This window comes from Hermetia illucens, chromosome 2 (genome assembly GCF_905115235.1).
Source record: "Hermetia illucens chromosome 2, iHerIll2.2.curated.20191125, whole genome shotgun sequence".
NCBI lineage: Eukaryota > Metazoa > Arthropoda > Insecta > Diptera > Stratiomyidae > Hermetia > Hermetia illucens.
Window position 1 is genome coordinate 151,990,744 of NC_051850.1, and position 16,858 is coordinate 152,007,601.

The 16,858-nt window shown below is 39.9% G+C and overlaps 1 protein-coding gene across 3 annotated transcripts in view; it reads left to right on the forward strand.

The window, feature by feature from the left end:
- LOC119650296 (glutamate synthase [NADH], amyloplastic) overlaps window positions 1-16,858 on the forward strand; it is a 183,983-nt gene that overhangs the window by 108,030 nt on the left and 59,095 nt on the right. For 2 of the 3 annotated variants that reach the window (XM_038052932.1, XM_038052934.1), the window contains exon 4: window positions 2,023-2,728. In XM_038052932.1, coding sequence (XP_037908860.1) covers window positions 2,408-2,728 — 321 coding nt within the window. In that variant the 5' untranslated portion in view covers window positions 2,023-2,407. Of the gene's footprint in view, window positions 1-1,834; window positions 1,944-2,022; window positions 2,729-16,858 lie in introns of those variants that run through there. The other variant, XM_038052933.1, reaches the window with a different exon arrangement.

Consider the following 16,858-nt stretch of genomic DNA (forward strand, 5'->3'; position numbering starts at 1 on the left):
AACTTATCGATTTCGTGCGAATTAACAGCATCCTAAGCTATACAAATAAGATGCTGGCGTCATAATTAACGAGAATAATTGATATTCGTGTGAAACATTAAAATTCCATTTACTAATAATATTAAACTCAGAGTGTGAAGCGTATAAGGTTGACTACTATCAATACATGGCTTTCCATCAAATGATTTTAAATGAATTTTTAGCTATGTGACACGGAGCTGTCATGCACTCGTCGCTCCTCACATCTTCTTCTTTTTCTTTAGCCTTTGCCCCGTTCACAAGCGGGGTCGGATCGTCGTGATCGGTTTCGCCATTTTATTTTATCAACTGCTTGATGTGAATGTAATCGCGAGGCTTCTAAGTCTCCATCCAGCGTATCAAGCCACCGTTGTTTCGGCCGGCCTTTTGGTCGCTTACCATTGACTTCGATATTCAGACCAATATTGGCAAGTGAATTCTCGTTAGCGCAAATTACGTGACCATACCATTGAAAACGCCTCATTCGCAGTTTTTCCACGATCGATGCAACCCCATATCGATCGCGAATATCCTCATGCAACATCTTCGTCTCCATTACCGCAAGACACCGTTCACTGCCTTTTATAGTCGGCCAACACTCAGAGGATAGAGAGCGGCAGACGGACGACATTGCAGCAAATTTCAGATTTGAGACGTTTGCTGATACGTCGATCATAAAGAACACCAGTTGTGGAATGCCAGTTCATCCAGGTTGTGTTAATGCGTGAAGCAATTCCATTGCGTGGTTCTCCATTGGCTGAAAGCATTGTCTCGAGATATTCAAATCGCTCAGTTCTGGGTAGGTTACTGCCATTGACAGAACTGAGCGATTTAAATATCTCGAGTCAATGCTATCAGCCAATGGAAAACTGCGTTATGCCCTTCACATAGGGAAACACAGAACCTTTTATACCTGAAGCGTCAAGCTTCTGGTTTCCCGACTTGTTTTTAAATAACGAAGAAAGTCATCCGTATGTATCCTTCGGATTTGCCGCATATAATTGCAATGCAAATTTTGCGTCAACATTGGGCAATTTTTACGTGAACAAGTTTCGAGTTTCCACACTTCCCCTCAATCAACAAATTTATTGAAGCTTCTTAATTCCATAGAAAATCATTGGGTCATTTGATACTAGATTGCATGCGACCATTCAAGTTGAGATGTTTATTGTAAAGTGCGCAAATATTCATTACAAATCTGTTTGCCTATTAGCCCTAATGCATAAATACTATCCATTGAAAATGAAATAAATTCAAGCCGTGACGCTCCGCTCCATTCATTAACCGCCACATTTTCCTACTCGTATTTTCGCATACATAGAATCACGTTGCGTCCCAGTTAAATGGCGCAAAGTATTGCGTTATTGCTGTCAATCTAGTAATGCCTTGTGAAAAAGCTAGATTCAAAGACAGTGGTATTAGCCTCTTAGGTTGTTCAAAAGTACAGTAAGCATGAATTCTCTAGCAAAAATTGTAGTTTCATTTCGTACTTTGGATACTGGATAATTGGGCACTGGGCACTTTTCCTGAATATAGAATGAGAATTTTCCGCAAATAAAAAGCAGGAAATGCGAGTGCGAAAATAGGAAATTTCCAACATACGTACTGGGCTATCAGCAAGAGCCGTACCCAAGAGCACTCCCCATTACTCTATTACCCTCTAAAACCACACAGGGACTGATGACGTTCTTAGTATCTACGTCCGTGCATGAAAAAAACCTAAATTCAATATCAAGTATACACTCAGATAAGAACTCAAAGTATCTGATTAAGAATCTGGGAAGCTCCGTAGCGCATTTACGATTACAATCGCGCACATTTACTGCCACGACAAGTCATTCGCGATAAAGCGCACTTTGCGTTCACATCGTCCCCATCCCGCTACGAAGAATCATGTTAGCCAATTCACTCCCGCGCTTACTAGAGTAAATTCATAGATACTTTTTGATTTGCAAAAGATTGTTCATTTGGTAAAAATATTTAATAAGATTTCATTACTTTCAGCCAAAAGAAAGTCTTCCGATTGTTCGAAAGTTTTCGTGTGAATAAAAGACAATAAATAGCTGGCAAGTGATAAAAATAGAACAAATACTCTGTGTGAAGTAATCCAACCAAAAAGTAGACTTTTCTAATAGTTTCCAGATAGATATCGTGGACATTTGATTAGTTTTAATAATCATCGTAATAATATACTAATAAATTGTGCATTTTAAGTTCTGTATCGGTTAAGTCTCTAATTGCATTTATAGACAGATTAGTTAAGTTCTTGTGAATTTTAAGATTACTTTCAAGTATTCAGAGAGAGTCCACGTATCCATAATCTTACGTATAAGAGTGAAAATAAAATCATCAAAGGATTTGCAATAATCAAAAGAGTCGTAAGCATATAATGGCCCCAACAAATAATCATTTTGAATCGGAATGTGAACTTGATAAAAACAAATCTAAAAGTAGTGAAGATTGTTCCGAAGCTGGAATTTGTGACGTGAACATCAGTGTCGGTAAAAGTAGTGATTGTAGTGACAAGAGCAGCATTGATCTTGGCAATGATGTTGAAATTGAATCAGAATCAGATTCAGCAGAGCAGCAGGAACATGAACAAATGCCCTGGGAAGCACCCAAAGCTCAAGGATTGTACAATCCAGAGAATGAGCACGAAGCTTGTGGAGTTGGTTTCATTGTTGCCATTGATGGAAAGCGTAATCACAAGGTAAGATTTGTGTTTTTATCTAATTATCTAATAATTTCTATTGATAGCGACCCAAAAAATATTTTTTCGCTTCCTCCAAAGTATATTTTTAATTCGTCAAAGGAACCACGTGGGAAGCAATCCCTGCTAAAATAGCGTTCTCTCCTTTTCAAGGACATTTCGGTTCAAAGGCAAATAAGTTCATTCTTTTACATCCAGAGAAACGTTGAACCAAACATATCTACAATTCGAAATGAAGGAAAATTTTTCCGTAACAACCAAGTCATGCCTTTCTATTTTTGAATTTGTAGAAAAATTTTCAAAATTTCACAACACAAGCAGGAGTTTCTTCAACTTTATGATCTTGAACTTTGGTCACCGAACAAAGTCTAGCGAAGCCGCAAGACTATCCATTTATTTGTTCTTTAATTCATTCAATTTTCTGGAGAACAACATTGAAGCCAGTTGGACTACTGCGAAAGATATTTCTTCACATGCTGGTGTTGAGGTATTAAAAGATATCAGCGTAAGCTTCTTACAAAAAATTCAAAGAAACTGTGATAAAATTTGTATACAGAGATTAGCAGCAAAGTTGATATGATTTTTTTTAGAATTTTCAACAAATTTCACTGAGAGATTTTCCGACTATCGCCTCAAGAGCCCATTGTTTCTAGATTTTTCTTAGAAGTTAGATATATGTTTGGAAATGTACGATGTGTGACTGATATTAAGTTTTTTCACATTAGTGAAGAAATCCGGTTATTTTCTCGTGTAGAAATTTGGATATTTTGGCTGTGTGGATGCTTCCAGAGATGGGAGACCCCGCTTGCTTAGAATAGTCGCTCCTATTAAGTGAATATATGTCTCCTGTTCATTACTTTGTGGAATATAGGACATCTATACCGTATATTTTTTTATATTGTTAAGGTTTTGTGTAAAACAAAACCTTATTAAAATCGATTCACTGTCTGTCTGTCACACGCACTTTTCTCCAAACCAGCTAAACCAATCCGAAGAAATTTGGTGGGACAGATGGGAACTCTGAAAAACCAGGCATACAGTGAGTGATATAAATTTAGGGGGAGCTTAAAGGGTGTAGGGTATAAAAACTGATATTAGTTTTGCTGTGAATGCAAATTGCGCGAGTAAGGAGTCAAAATGTACGCATTTAAAGTGAGACAGGACTCATTTTCGGATACTACCAAACCCAAAAATCCGAAAAAAATCAGGAAAATGCACTTAGATGAAATCTAGGCCTCAGAATATGTCCTATTTCGATATCTACTCAAATAAACTTACTAATAGTATATTACCAACTTTTAGAAATTGACTGAAAAACCCCTCTTAAAGTCATATTTGGATTACCAAATTTCCCAGCATAGAGGACCAGCATTAAGTTGATGCGGACTTAGGACCCCATCATTCTCAAAACGAATATAGAGGACCATATTTCGCATACACATACCAAATTTCATAGAAATCTGGCCATTAACGCCAATGTTATTTGGATGAAATATTATAGTCGCATTTATAAAGAATCTACTTCTCCCCAGCCTTTTTTAAGATTTTGTGCAAAACACTTGTGCAATCTAAGCCTCGAAAGTCCCATTCCGATATTTGCTCAAATAAACTTACTAGTAGTATATCACTATTACTATATTATTATTTTATAAATTGACTGAAAAACCCCTCTTAAGTTCATCCTAGGATTACTACATTTTGCACCGGCATAGAGGGCAGTATCGTGCATACGCATGCCACGCCTGAAAATCCGGCTACTAGTGTCAAAGTAATATCCTCATTTGGTGTGTGTGTGTGAACAAAACGTGTCACGCCACTAGTCCAACGCAACATCTTCGTCTCCATTACCGCAAGACGCAGTTCATTGTCTTTTATAGTCGGCCGACACTCACAACTATAGAGGGCGACAGGACGGATGAGATTGCGGGAAACTTGGTTCATTGGTACGTCGATCACAAAGAACACCAGTTGTGGAATGCTACTTTATCCAGGTTGCCGTACTGCGTGAAGCAATTTCATAACGCAGTTCTCCGTCGGCTGATAGCATTCAACCGAGATATTTAAATCGCTCAGTTCTGGGCAGGTTACTGCCGCTGACAGAACTTAGTGTTTTAAATATCTCGAGTCAATGCTATATCAGCCAATGGAGAACTGCGTTTTGCTCCTCACATAGGGAAACACAAAACCTTTTATACCTAAAGCGTCAAGCTTCCGATTTCCCGGGTTGTTATTTACATGCTTTCTATTTGAATTTCAGTGGGACTGTCCACATTAGAGGGCTTGTTTCACGTACTTTTTAAGAATTTGTGTAAAACAAAACATTTTCTTCGCACTCTCCCCGCGGGACCACCATTCCGGTATTGCTTCGCGGGGCTGTTAAGTTCTTAGCTGTTCACTCTTAACGAGCTACTACCGCTTTACGTGGCGTTAATTGCAGTAGCTTCCCTTCTATGCCTCCGCTGCCCTTCTATGCTTCCACTGCCCTTCCTATGTCTCCGCTGCCTTTAGCTGCTGGTGGATCCGTTTCACCATTGCAACTACCGCGTCCCATGCTATATTTGATTGGACCATCTACTTTATCACATTTTTCACCGTTAAACGTGTTTCAAGCTTTCTCCTTGAGCTTTTAAATCTTGGGCATGCATTTTCAGCTGCACCTTAACATATAGGACAATGGGGCGATTTATCTAGCAGCATCCTTGCCAGTGTTGAGCTTATAGTCGCCGCTTTCTGCCCAGTAAGCTGCAAAGTTTAAAGCTCAGCTTAGAGTCGAATGTTACTCCCAGGTATTTTAGCGAAGACTGAGAGCTAACAACATGCGCCCCGATGGAAATTTCTACATTTTTTTGTTTCCGCCGCTTCGATAAATAACACCGACTATCAATTAATGAATATAGACGGTTATATATTACTCGCTCGGACCTGGCCTATTGTATTCAGAAGACAGATAGGTCTATAGGATGTGGGTTCACCTATCGGTTTACCTGTCTTCGGGATCAATAAAAGCTTTTGTATTTTCCACTCTGCGGGGAAGGACCCTTCTTTTAGGCAGTCTGTAAATACCCGTTCAAACATGTTTGGTGCCAGTTTTAGCGCCTTGTTGGGGATTCGATCAATGCGTTCAAGACTTCGTCTGTGGTTACTGGAGGTATGTCTTTGACACTCATTGATATCATTGGGAAGATCGTTCCCGGATGTTGGGGGAACAATGTCGAAATCATCTCCCACAATAATCTAATCTAACTTTTGCCTTTTATTGCTGACATAACGGACTTGTACGCTCCTCCAAATGGATCTGAATCTGCCTCATCAGAGTCGCTTGAAGCAATAATTTTTGCTTTTCGTGATGACCCACTGCAACTTTTTTGTGCCTGTTTATATTCGACGTACCGTTGTTCATACTCTGGCGTGTTTCTTCGGATTTGATTCCGCCATCTGGCCTTCAAGCATTCCGTACGACACTTCGCTTCGAGAGTGTGCACATCTTAGCATGGAAGCGTCATATGCTCGGTATATCTGTTAGAACAGCTGCGATTTTTTTTCTATGGCCGTTCCAGTAAACTCAGTGTTCCACTACAATAACCTCAGAAATGTATCCTCATCAAGGGCTCTTGATGACCAACCTGTTTCTGGTTTCTTCAGGTGAGGATTTGTCTGTCTGTTTGTCTGTCCATCACACGCATTTTTCTCGGAGACGGTTATAGCGATTGACACCAAATTTGGTGAAGAGGTAGGGACTGTGAACGCTGACGCAAACAGCGAGTTACATCTTTTTACGTTGAATTTAAGGGAGTACACATGCATTTTTCCACCAAATATTTTCATGCGAAAGGACGCGGCTACTACTTTCCGAAGCTGGTGTTAGTTTTGACATTTTTTGGAAAGGTGGGGAGCGCGCGGGATTGAAAGTGGTTATTTCTTTAACGGGCCCATTCTCAAGTTCATTCTATAACCACGAAATTTAATGTAATGTAGGTTATAACATAGTGCATAATTTTGTCAAGTTTGGTGGAAATCGCACTATTTCTAACAAAGTGATAATAGCTCACAGTTGTCGTTTCCTTGCGAATTCAAGACTATAAAAGTCAATATCACCCGAAAGTGGATACTCTCACATAATATATGCATATATTACGTGCTATGTACTAATGGGGCAAATGTAAGAAATACACAAAACCTTTCATACCTGAAGCGTTCAGCTTCCGGTTTCCCGATTTGTTTTGGGATTATTTTTTAGGGAGAAAGATTAATGGGAATTCAATCAAATTTGGACATCACTTTAACTTTTAAGGGAATAAGTTGTTCCCCATTTGGTCCGGTTCGACATCAAGTGGATTTGGACTTAGGATCCCGCAATCCTTAAAAAAAATGTGTTCAGCTCTGGCCAAAAATTGCGGTCAATCAAGCGTCAAAACCTATTCGGTGCAGTTTTGAATCCAAAAGTGAATCTAAAGTTGAATATAACAGTTCCGAGTGGAGTCATGAACGCTGTTTTATCGCAAGTCTTTCGCTTTCGCTTGGTGATAACTAGGTCGTAAATCCATGATGTAACGTGCATCATGAAGAAGGTCGTCAGTACGGGGTAATTCGTGCCAATTTGTTACAAAAGGCGACCTTGCCATCTTTCTTGGGAACGAGTGCTTTCCTATTTTTCGATGATTCTTTGATTAAGATGCTTATCCAACTCATCTCCCAAAACTCATTTTCTTGCGAGTGCTATCCTTTATGGTGGAAAAGCTTTAAAAAGTATCTCGATCCGATGTCGCATTTTTTCTCCAGACAGAAAATATCCTCACTTTTATTAAATTAAATTGAACGTAGCAGTCAGTAACAATGGTGCCAGTGATCACAACCTCACATAAAACTGGAGAATATCTTGTTAGGCTCAACGAGAGAGGGAGATTGGAGGGGGAAGGGGTTTCCCTAGCCCACTTTTTTTTCGCGGGTTCGGAAGAAATTTGAATGAAAAAAAAGTGCAGGCGGGGGCTCATAATTTTCATTCCGGGCCCAAGATCCCAGGTCGAATTTCGTAAGATCCCAACGCAAGTATACATATATTTGCAGTGATTAGCGCTTATAATTTTTCAATGATGGGTATATCTTGATAATAAATCAGATCTAGATTTTCCTGAGAAAACAGTTCAGTTATTATCACTTCCTTAGAAATCATGGCGGAGCAGTTTTCACTGATGTCTTAAACTTTTCTGAATACCGTTCAATTAAACTAAGTGAGGTAAAGACTTTGTCAGTCTTTGTTATTCGATGTAAGTTCCATCTCATTTCCTCTGTTTTTATCGAACGTTGTCCATGGCTATTGTACATTAATCACTTTTGACAATTAATCAAATATCTTTTTGTGAAAGAGGGACTAGATTAATGCTAATCCAAAAGTCATTTATGAAATACAACAATGTATATTACCCCACCTTCTGTTTTGTTCGTTACTCTTATGGACTTTGGCTGATAGGATAGGAATAATTCAAAAGGCTCCATACCAACTAGAATAATAATGAACGCCTGCTTCCTACCATTTGTTCAAAGAGTTCGAAACTCGTTTCTGTAATTTATCTTACTTCCAGGTAATGGTGGATTTTTTTCCTCCTTACTTCCTGACCGTGGAAACTGACGGGTTAAATTTGAATTCCAACACTGACGATGGTATTTATTAAAGCCTTTAATCGCACCATTTGTGTGAAATTCTTAGAAAGGGCTACTTAATGTTTCGCTGCTTAATAAGTAGTTCATTCTAACCCCCCGATCGGTACCAAAGAATGGTAATCTGGGAAAACAGGGTGAATTACCTTGAGATGTTTGGGGATATTTTGATTCTAACACGTAAAGCAGCTTATTTCATGGTTATCTTCACACTAAAGCTTTTTATCTTTTAGGGATATACCATCTTCTTTATTCGTTATTCATGCGTTCTCTGGTAATTTCACCTATAAGGCGTAAATCAGATACCATGAAATAAGCAGCCGTAGGCGCATATAATCGTACTATACTATAATAGAAATACGTGCTTAAGCGCGTATATATGTATAATTTTTATTAAAAACATCTGTTCAAATCAGAAATTCATAAGCTAGAAAAGATATAATAACTTCTGTGGGAATGTACAGAGAGTGACAATTATAAGTAACTTAACGTGTAATTTTGACAAGTGCTGGGTTGTTTTGGGCTCGTGTGGAAAGCTTTTAATTAAGTATTTCTCGCTTTTGATAGTTGTAATTACTGAACGATTGTATAGGTATCATTATTGTATGTACATTGGATGGATTTCTCGTAAATGGTTCTAATGTTCATCTTTTTAGGGTTTTATGTGCCGTTATTTGCTATTTTTCCGGATAGCTGAGTGGTTAGAGCGCAAGGGTGTAGTACGGAAGGTCGCGGTTCAAATCTCACTGGTGGCAGTGGGATTTGTATCGTGATTTGTCGTCGGATACCAGTCGACTCAGCTGTAAATGAGTACCTGAGTCAAATCACGGTAATAATCTCGTGCGAGCGCAATGCTGACCACATTGCCTCCTAGTGTACCGTTACGGTCTTGAATGAAGTGCTCTAACACGCTTCAAGGCCCTGATCCAACATGGATTGTTGCGCCAACGATTATTATTATTATTATTATTTGCTATTTTTCCCCGAGGTCCTCTTTCCTCAGCAGGTTATGGATCGCCTTCATTAATTTTTCCATTACCCTCCAGGCTGTTTCAGAAGCTAGCATGTGGTCCGTTTAGGAATTGAGTTAGGTCGTAGCTAGCTTACTGTGCCTTCGTTTGATCCATTTTGAAATATTTGGAATAATCCTGTGAGTCCAGCGTCCTTTCGGTGAGTCATCACATCATTTTTGCCTCTCCAAAATAGCTTCACTTCGTACTAATTGCCGACGATAGTTACAGGGCTCGCCGATTGCATATGATGGGTCATAGAGGCGTTTATCATCATCGTTCATCAAGATGTTAATGGCGACCATTCGTGCTATCACACATGCTTCTTCGTCTGATGTCGTACGGTAAGCGCATGACGTTCGCAATGCACTCAATCGGTATGGGACTTCGATTTTGCACCTTCAATGACGATGCCTAGACTGAAGCTGCATAAATCAAGATGGAATTGACAACCCCCAAGATAAGGAGCCGACAGTTTTGCCTAGGGCTACCTATATTCTTCCTAAAAGTGTAGCAACCCTGGAAGCTGTTGTTGCTAAATTATGAAAATTCGGCTTGAATTTCAGCGTTTGGTAGATCGTGAATCCTAGGCATTTAAGCGTTGGTTGCGAACGTATTATGTATAATTCTGGTCTTTATCGACGTTTGCTTCCTTCATTTGGTGATTAAAACTACCTCAGTTTTATGCTCTGCGAGCATCAGACCAGCGTCTTCTAGTCAAGATCTAATTTTAAAAATAGCCTCGTTTGTGAGGACCTCGATCTCCTCAATATCTTGTGCCAAGATCTTTACGCCTTTGAGCAGTTGCAACTTAAAAATTCCATCATTTATTATCATTTACAGAAAGGGGGGGGGGATAGAGGGGCGATCCTTTTAGAACCCCACAGGTGCATCGTCTGAATTGTAGCACACCGGCTCCGCAACTCATCAGACTCAGGTCGGTTCCTGCTGCGTTGACTGTCTCCTGGCTTTAAGGCAAAATTTGCGAAGTTCTTGAATTTCAGTTTTCCACCGGAAGTTGGTATTCGTTTGGATGGAAGCGTCACATGCTTTCTGAATCCTTTCGAGAACCTGCATTATCTTTCCTTCTGCGTTTTTCATTGGTATCGCCTCCTACAGAAGTATTTCCGGAAACATTGGCTTTGCAAGTTTCTTTGATGTAACACTCGCTACTGCAGTTTCCTTAATTCGCTTTTTCTCCTGTCCTACGCTCGACCTCGCCCGATGGTCGTTATCCATATATTCCGTCTTCCGCGCTATTGCTCGTGTTTTCGATTGCTTGCTTTCCGCAGTTCCAGATTGCTGCTTTGCCGCTTCTGTCTGATATAAGAACACCACTGAGGGGATCTTTGTAATATTCACACATGATGGGCACGTCAATTTTATTTTCTAACAAGCTTTGTGACAGCAGGTCCTGGACTGTCTGGCAATGGTTTAAATTCAGCTGAAGAAACTTCATTCACGAAATGCTGAAACCGTCTTCTTAAATGCCGGATGGTCGATGTTATTTTCCTGTATTTCAGTTTCTTAGAATGTGTCCAAATTCCAGGCATTTTAAACACTTCTATCTGTCCTCGCAGTCGACAGCTCACCCAGCTGATTCGAATTTTGCCTACAGCAGTAGCTTTTTTCGCTGCTTCGAACGGCAAGGCTGTCTGAGTACCGATTGGTATATCGACGTCAAATCACAATACAAATCCTACTTCCACTAGTGAACCTTCCGTACGATAGCCTTGTGTTTTAACCACTCAGCTATCCGGACAGCCACAATAGCCTTGCATTAAGGAGCCTTATCACATTTAACGCAAAGATCGAATCTTGTCTAAGTTGAGTCTCGACTATTGTGGTGGTCTCGTCTAGGTCCTTGCATTCTATCATTCAACGCTGGCCCACTTTTACCTCCGTTGCTTTGCCGTGTTCACAAGATCAGGAGGGAACTATTTGTCCTCACCTTCCGCAAAATTTGTTCATCTGTTAGCTCACTTATCACTGTTATAATCAGCGCGTCCGACCGCGATTTCTTTTGCGGTCTTTCTTTTCTCTCTACTACAGTCCAAACATTGACGCGTGTCTTCGGATGGTCCGGTAGACTTTCACGGGTATGCATGCTGATTGCGGCTGGACCGGTTATGTTTTTAAGGTTTTGTTTGCAAAACAAAACTTAATCCTTTTATATATAGAAAGTAGCGCTATTTTGTGTTAAGTTTGAGGGGGTGTGGAATTTTTTTCACCGAATATGGTAATGTGGGCTATCAGATGAATGGGCTCGATTAGTACTTTATAACACTGATCCTATTTCTGATATTCCAATAAACGTAGGGAGAGAGGGCTCTAAATGGGTAACATATATACCTCAAAATCCGTTCGGTATTCTGACTTATTTTTATTATAAAATATTTCGAGGTAGCATATGCGATTAGAGCTCCTGTTCTTTTTGATCTAAATATTCTTTTGGAGATGATGTATAAAGAAATGTTCTAAAATAAAGGACCATTTTTAATTTTTTTACAAGATAAGTTTTTACATAGCAAAGAAAAATATTTGTTTAAAGTAATTATAATTTCAATAGATTGGAACTTGCCATAGAAACCTTAAAAAGAAGCCTTGATTTTGTTTTGCATTGAGAAAAGCGTCCTTTCAAATATCGAGAAAATAACATTCTTATGTCGCATCTTAAGCAGGAAAGAACATGGAATTTCCAAAATTATCACGGGCGAAGAAATCTTTTGTAACTCCAGAACCTCGTCCATATTGATTTCACAAAGAATATCTACTCTTCTAAGCCAATGACATGAACTGGGGGGACCAGGATTGTCTTATTTATCATAAGTTGCCAGAAGCTCTTGGGATGATTACATTTTATCAATACAACTAATCAATTTAGGCTAAGCAGTTGTAGGGAAAAAGGCCAGATCAAATTTTATAAGAAATGTTATGGATACAATGGAAGCTCTTGAATGAGATTGAATTTCTCAGTCCTCTGTAACTTCATCCAATTTCTATTATTTCGATCAAGACACACTTTCCCGCTAATCAGCAATTCAATTTAGCTGTGAATGGAAGTGAGTTGAATTACATTATACGTTCAGTCAAAAAGATAGGAAAGATACAGTTTCGCCAAAATAAGAAACTTCAACTATGGAAAACCCCCGCTTTATTTACAGAAACTTAGCAAATAAACATGAATTCTGGATTTCATTTACATATGAACCATATATAGATAGAAAAAGAAAGGGAAAAAGGCATTTTTCTAATATGAATTAAAATTGATATCAAAACGTATCGTTGTATTATTTACAATTCATGAATGGCGAGTTTTGTCAAAATTTTCAGTTTCAATAATTTTTGCCGCATTCGGGCTACATGTCACGATATAAAAGTGTCAAATTTTCCACTGGAGAGAGTGGCAAAAGCGGAACGACGCTAGTCTTTTGACCACGGCCGTGGTGTTGTGATAATTCAGACCCCACTAAAGCATCTCAGCCATGATTCGGAAAATTCGCTAAAATATCCTAAACTCCTTAAGTTCATTTTAGAAACTTAAAGAGTAGACAATGAAATTTGATATATGTATGCATGTGTGAAAATTTGAATTGAGAAAAGTGGGAAATTTCTGGGGTCCACAACAGTGATTACTGGCCAGTTTAGTTCAGAACTTATTGAAAAAATCATAAATTTTCAGTTTTAATGAATTTTTTGGCCTGAAGGGCTTACTGTTTTGCCATGAACGCAAATGGTGTTCTTTCCTCCATTTCCGGCCAAATGATGGATGGACGATTTATCCACTTTTAAAGATTTTGATTCATAATAGTATTAGGCAGAGTTTCAAGACATTTTTTAAGCTGTGAATGCATTGTTCTCTTTCTTTCACTTGTTTCTTTTTGTCAAGCGATTAGCGCACGTTTAGCGCATTATGCAAGCCTATCCAAATTTTGCTGATTGTTTTTTAAGGGGTTATGCGAAACAAAATCTTATTAAAATCAGTTCCCTATCTGTGTGTTTTTTCCATGTCTTCGGGGTCTCCATCACAACCTGAACACTAGGATAAGGTAAAACTGTACCGGTACTGGCGGTAATTATCGAAATTGGGCGAGATTACCACTGATTTCGCTCTGTTGTCTCTCGAGTTATTAATAGATGGTAGGGACTGGCCTCTCCAGGGCCCACCAACTCAATCTTGAGGGTTCCCAACGCCTTTACCATATATTTATAGATCCCTTCCTTTCAACGTTCTTCGTCTGCGAGGTGGACTTCACATTATATATGCGCGTCGTATCATATGTCAAGTTGTCATTCGATATCATTCCCAAGATAACGAACACTTCATTATTCTACGTGGTGCTGAAGGCAGAACATACCTTTAGGATTGTTATTCTGTAGGATGCACTCAGTTTATGTGCATACATTTGATCTGAAGTGCATTTCCCCGAACAGAGGCTACATGGGGCAAGATCGATCTGACCACCCCGGCTATACCGTGGCCCTCCTAAGTTGAATATCATCCTTGTCAGAGGAATATTTTGCGACGATCATAGTGTATGTGCTGCTTATAACAGCTTAGCGCCTATCATTACTCCGAAATAATTGACGGCCGATTTCGAAGTGTTGGTATGCTTCCCAATTTTAATGCGGGGGTAATTTCTCTTACGGGGCTTGGTGATTAAGACCACTTCACCTTTTTCCTCCTCAAGTGTCAGTCTAAATATTTCATCGGCGTAATCAACTACCGTGATTTTCTTGGAAACCGAAAGATTAAGTACGTCGCTGTACGTGATGTTCTACAGCAATGGGCCCAGTGTGGAGTCCTGCAAGACAAAGCACTCCTGGGGTCCGTCATCAGTGTCGCACCAAAGCCTGTTTTCTAATAAATAGCTATCGACAATATCACCGAGACAGCTGCGAATAACAGTGCAGCCAGAGATTTCCGCATTAGGCTCCAATTGGCACTATCCTTTCTGTCAATAGCTTTACGGCCACGCGGGTAGCCAATTCGATGGCGTGAATGGCCGTTTTGTCTTTACGGAACCCATGCTGTTGGCGTCGGTCGGTTTAAAATAATCCGTTGGTCTTCTCCTAGAGAATATGCTTCTCCCAGGAATGGACGCATTAGATGCTAGTGCACTACATCGAGTCACATGGAGAGCTCTTTCCCTAGGAGCAATAGGTGTGTCTAGTCGCACCGCCATGAAGGTTTGTTCATTGGAAACTGTTGCAAAGGGGCCTGACGTCGGTTAAGAAAAGGCTGCCTGGCTGTAGTCCTCGTTGAAGTACCACAACATGCCATGGGCCTGTGCAGAACTGACAAAGGTTAGGTGAACAACCAAACCAGACCCCCTTCCGAAAATTGCTTTCACTAGCTTTGTTGAACAGAACTGAGCGTCGAAATCAGCAGCAATCACTTTTTAATTTCATTCCATTTCGTTGAGAACAATATTGTCAAGTATGTCTTCAAATTCAGGCAGTATCAAACTTGGTGTTACGGAGGAGCTGGGTTCGCAACCGCAAATAGTCACATATCTCATACATTACTGTGAAGGTTTCTGTAGGACTCACAATGACAATGTTTTCCTCGGATTTGCATGTAGCCGCTGAAACAAGATCTACTGAGGTTTAAGAAGAAGAAACGGTGCTCAAACTGAAAATGATTCGGAAAGAAAAATTTAATAAATAATAAAATAAAAATTTAGTGGATCGCATAGGTTCGCCGAGGTATTGTATGTGGGTAGAACGCGTTTTATAATAGGTCAAGCTTCAAACGATTGGTAAAAATCTTACTATTGGTAAAAAATCTTCAAGCCCACAATCTGATAGTTTTGTATAAGATGTGCACTAATAAAGTCCAGTATTCTGGGGTAATTCCACTAAAATAAAGGTCATAGAAAAATTTTCTTATCGCAGAACAAGTCTTCAATATCACAGGGATAGTTAGATCACTGTCTTTCGATTCCACTTAGACCAAACCCATGAAGGTAAAAAGTAGCGATTTCTATCCAGGGAATCCCACCCGGCTACCGAAAGGTGCCTGTGAATTTTATTCCTTTTTACTCAGGGTTTTTCGTGCAATCCTGATGAGAGTAAGAGGGAAAGGAAGTGTATTCCCTTCTGAACTTGGAGTTTTTTTTTTGTAGAAATCTCAATGATATAAGGAGAAATATAGTGACCTTCATAACTTTCACCCCGAACGCGGTTTTGCCATATAATTTTAACCCCAAACTCGAATTTTATCTACAACTCTTTAGACCCAATCGAAATGAGTCGTTATACGTTTAGCTACACCGGTGATAGAAGACGTGGCAGAAGATTCGTCTCTTGGCGCATTGCTATGGTGGAAAAAAATCATCATCATTTTCGACCGTCTACAGTGCGTGTGTGAGAAAAGTACCATAGATAATAATAATAATCGTTGGCACAACAATCCATCTTGGATCAGGATCTTGAAGTGTATTAGAGCACTTCATTCAAGACGGTAACGGTACACTACAGAACACTGTAGGAGGCAATGTGGTCAGCTTTACGCTCGCCCGAGATTATTACCCCGATTTAACTCAGGCACTCATTCACAGCTGAGTCGACTGATATCCCATAAAGCCTGATGTTAATACCGTGTGTGTGATGCAGTGCCTTCGTGTGTGGCCACTTGGTTGCGAGCACGTGGTTACGCGGACAGCTATTTATGGCTAGACACATGAAATGGGGAAACACACGCAAGAAAATCATCTAGGCGCCATCGACACACCAATACCTGAACCGCAAGAACACGAGCCAGTAAGCTGCCTGGTCCCTACCCCGCGAATACGCAATTACATTCCGTGCTCCCAAACCACTTAATTTGCTCCTTCTGCATGTAATCTTCTTGGCCGTCGAATTTCCTTCCTTCAAACGAGGGGACAATTCTAACTGCTAACTCTTGATTCCCGAACGTTAATGAGGAATGTAAACTGTTTTTAGATTCAAGATTTGAACGTTTTGTGGTAGTAGCATGCGTATGCTACGTTGGAAAAGGGTTCATTGATGCTATCCACGAATTAGCTCAATTTTTTATTTGCACATATGAAGAGAAGTGCTGTCCTATCTGGACTTTGTGCCATCGATTGAAATATATGGAAGTCCGAAGAAGTGGTGTCATCGGGTATCGGTAGCTCATAATATGGTATACCACACCGAACTGACACCACCAATTGCAGAATATGAGCTGCGAGGATTAGATATTTGACTTTATTGTGGATGTTAATGCATCGCCCGGTTTACCCCACAACTTTCTTCGTTTTGTTCGAGCATCAGCGCACGCATGAGTAAATGCATTTTCACGTACCTTGGCTTCAATCCATAAAGTGCCCCATTTTCTTGTTTCCGAATCATGCTTAGAAGTGGCTAAGTGGCTTCAAGTTCTTCTTGAGTCGGGTTTGAGTCTATATCCAGCCTCCTTGTCCTTAAACTCGTTTCTGCTTGCTAGGACGTTGTCTGT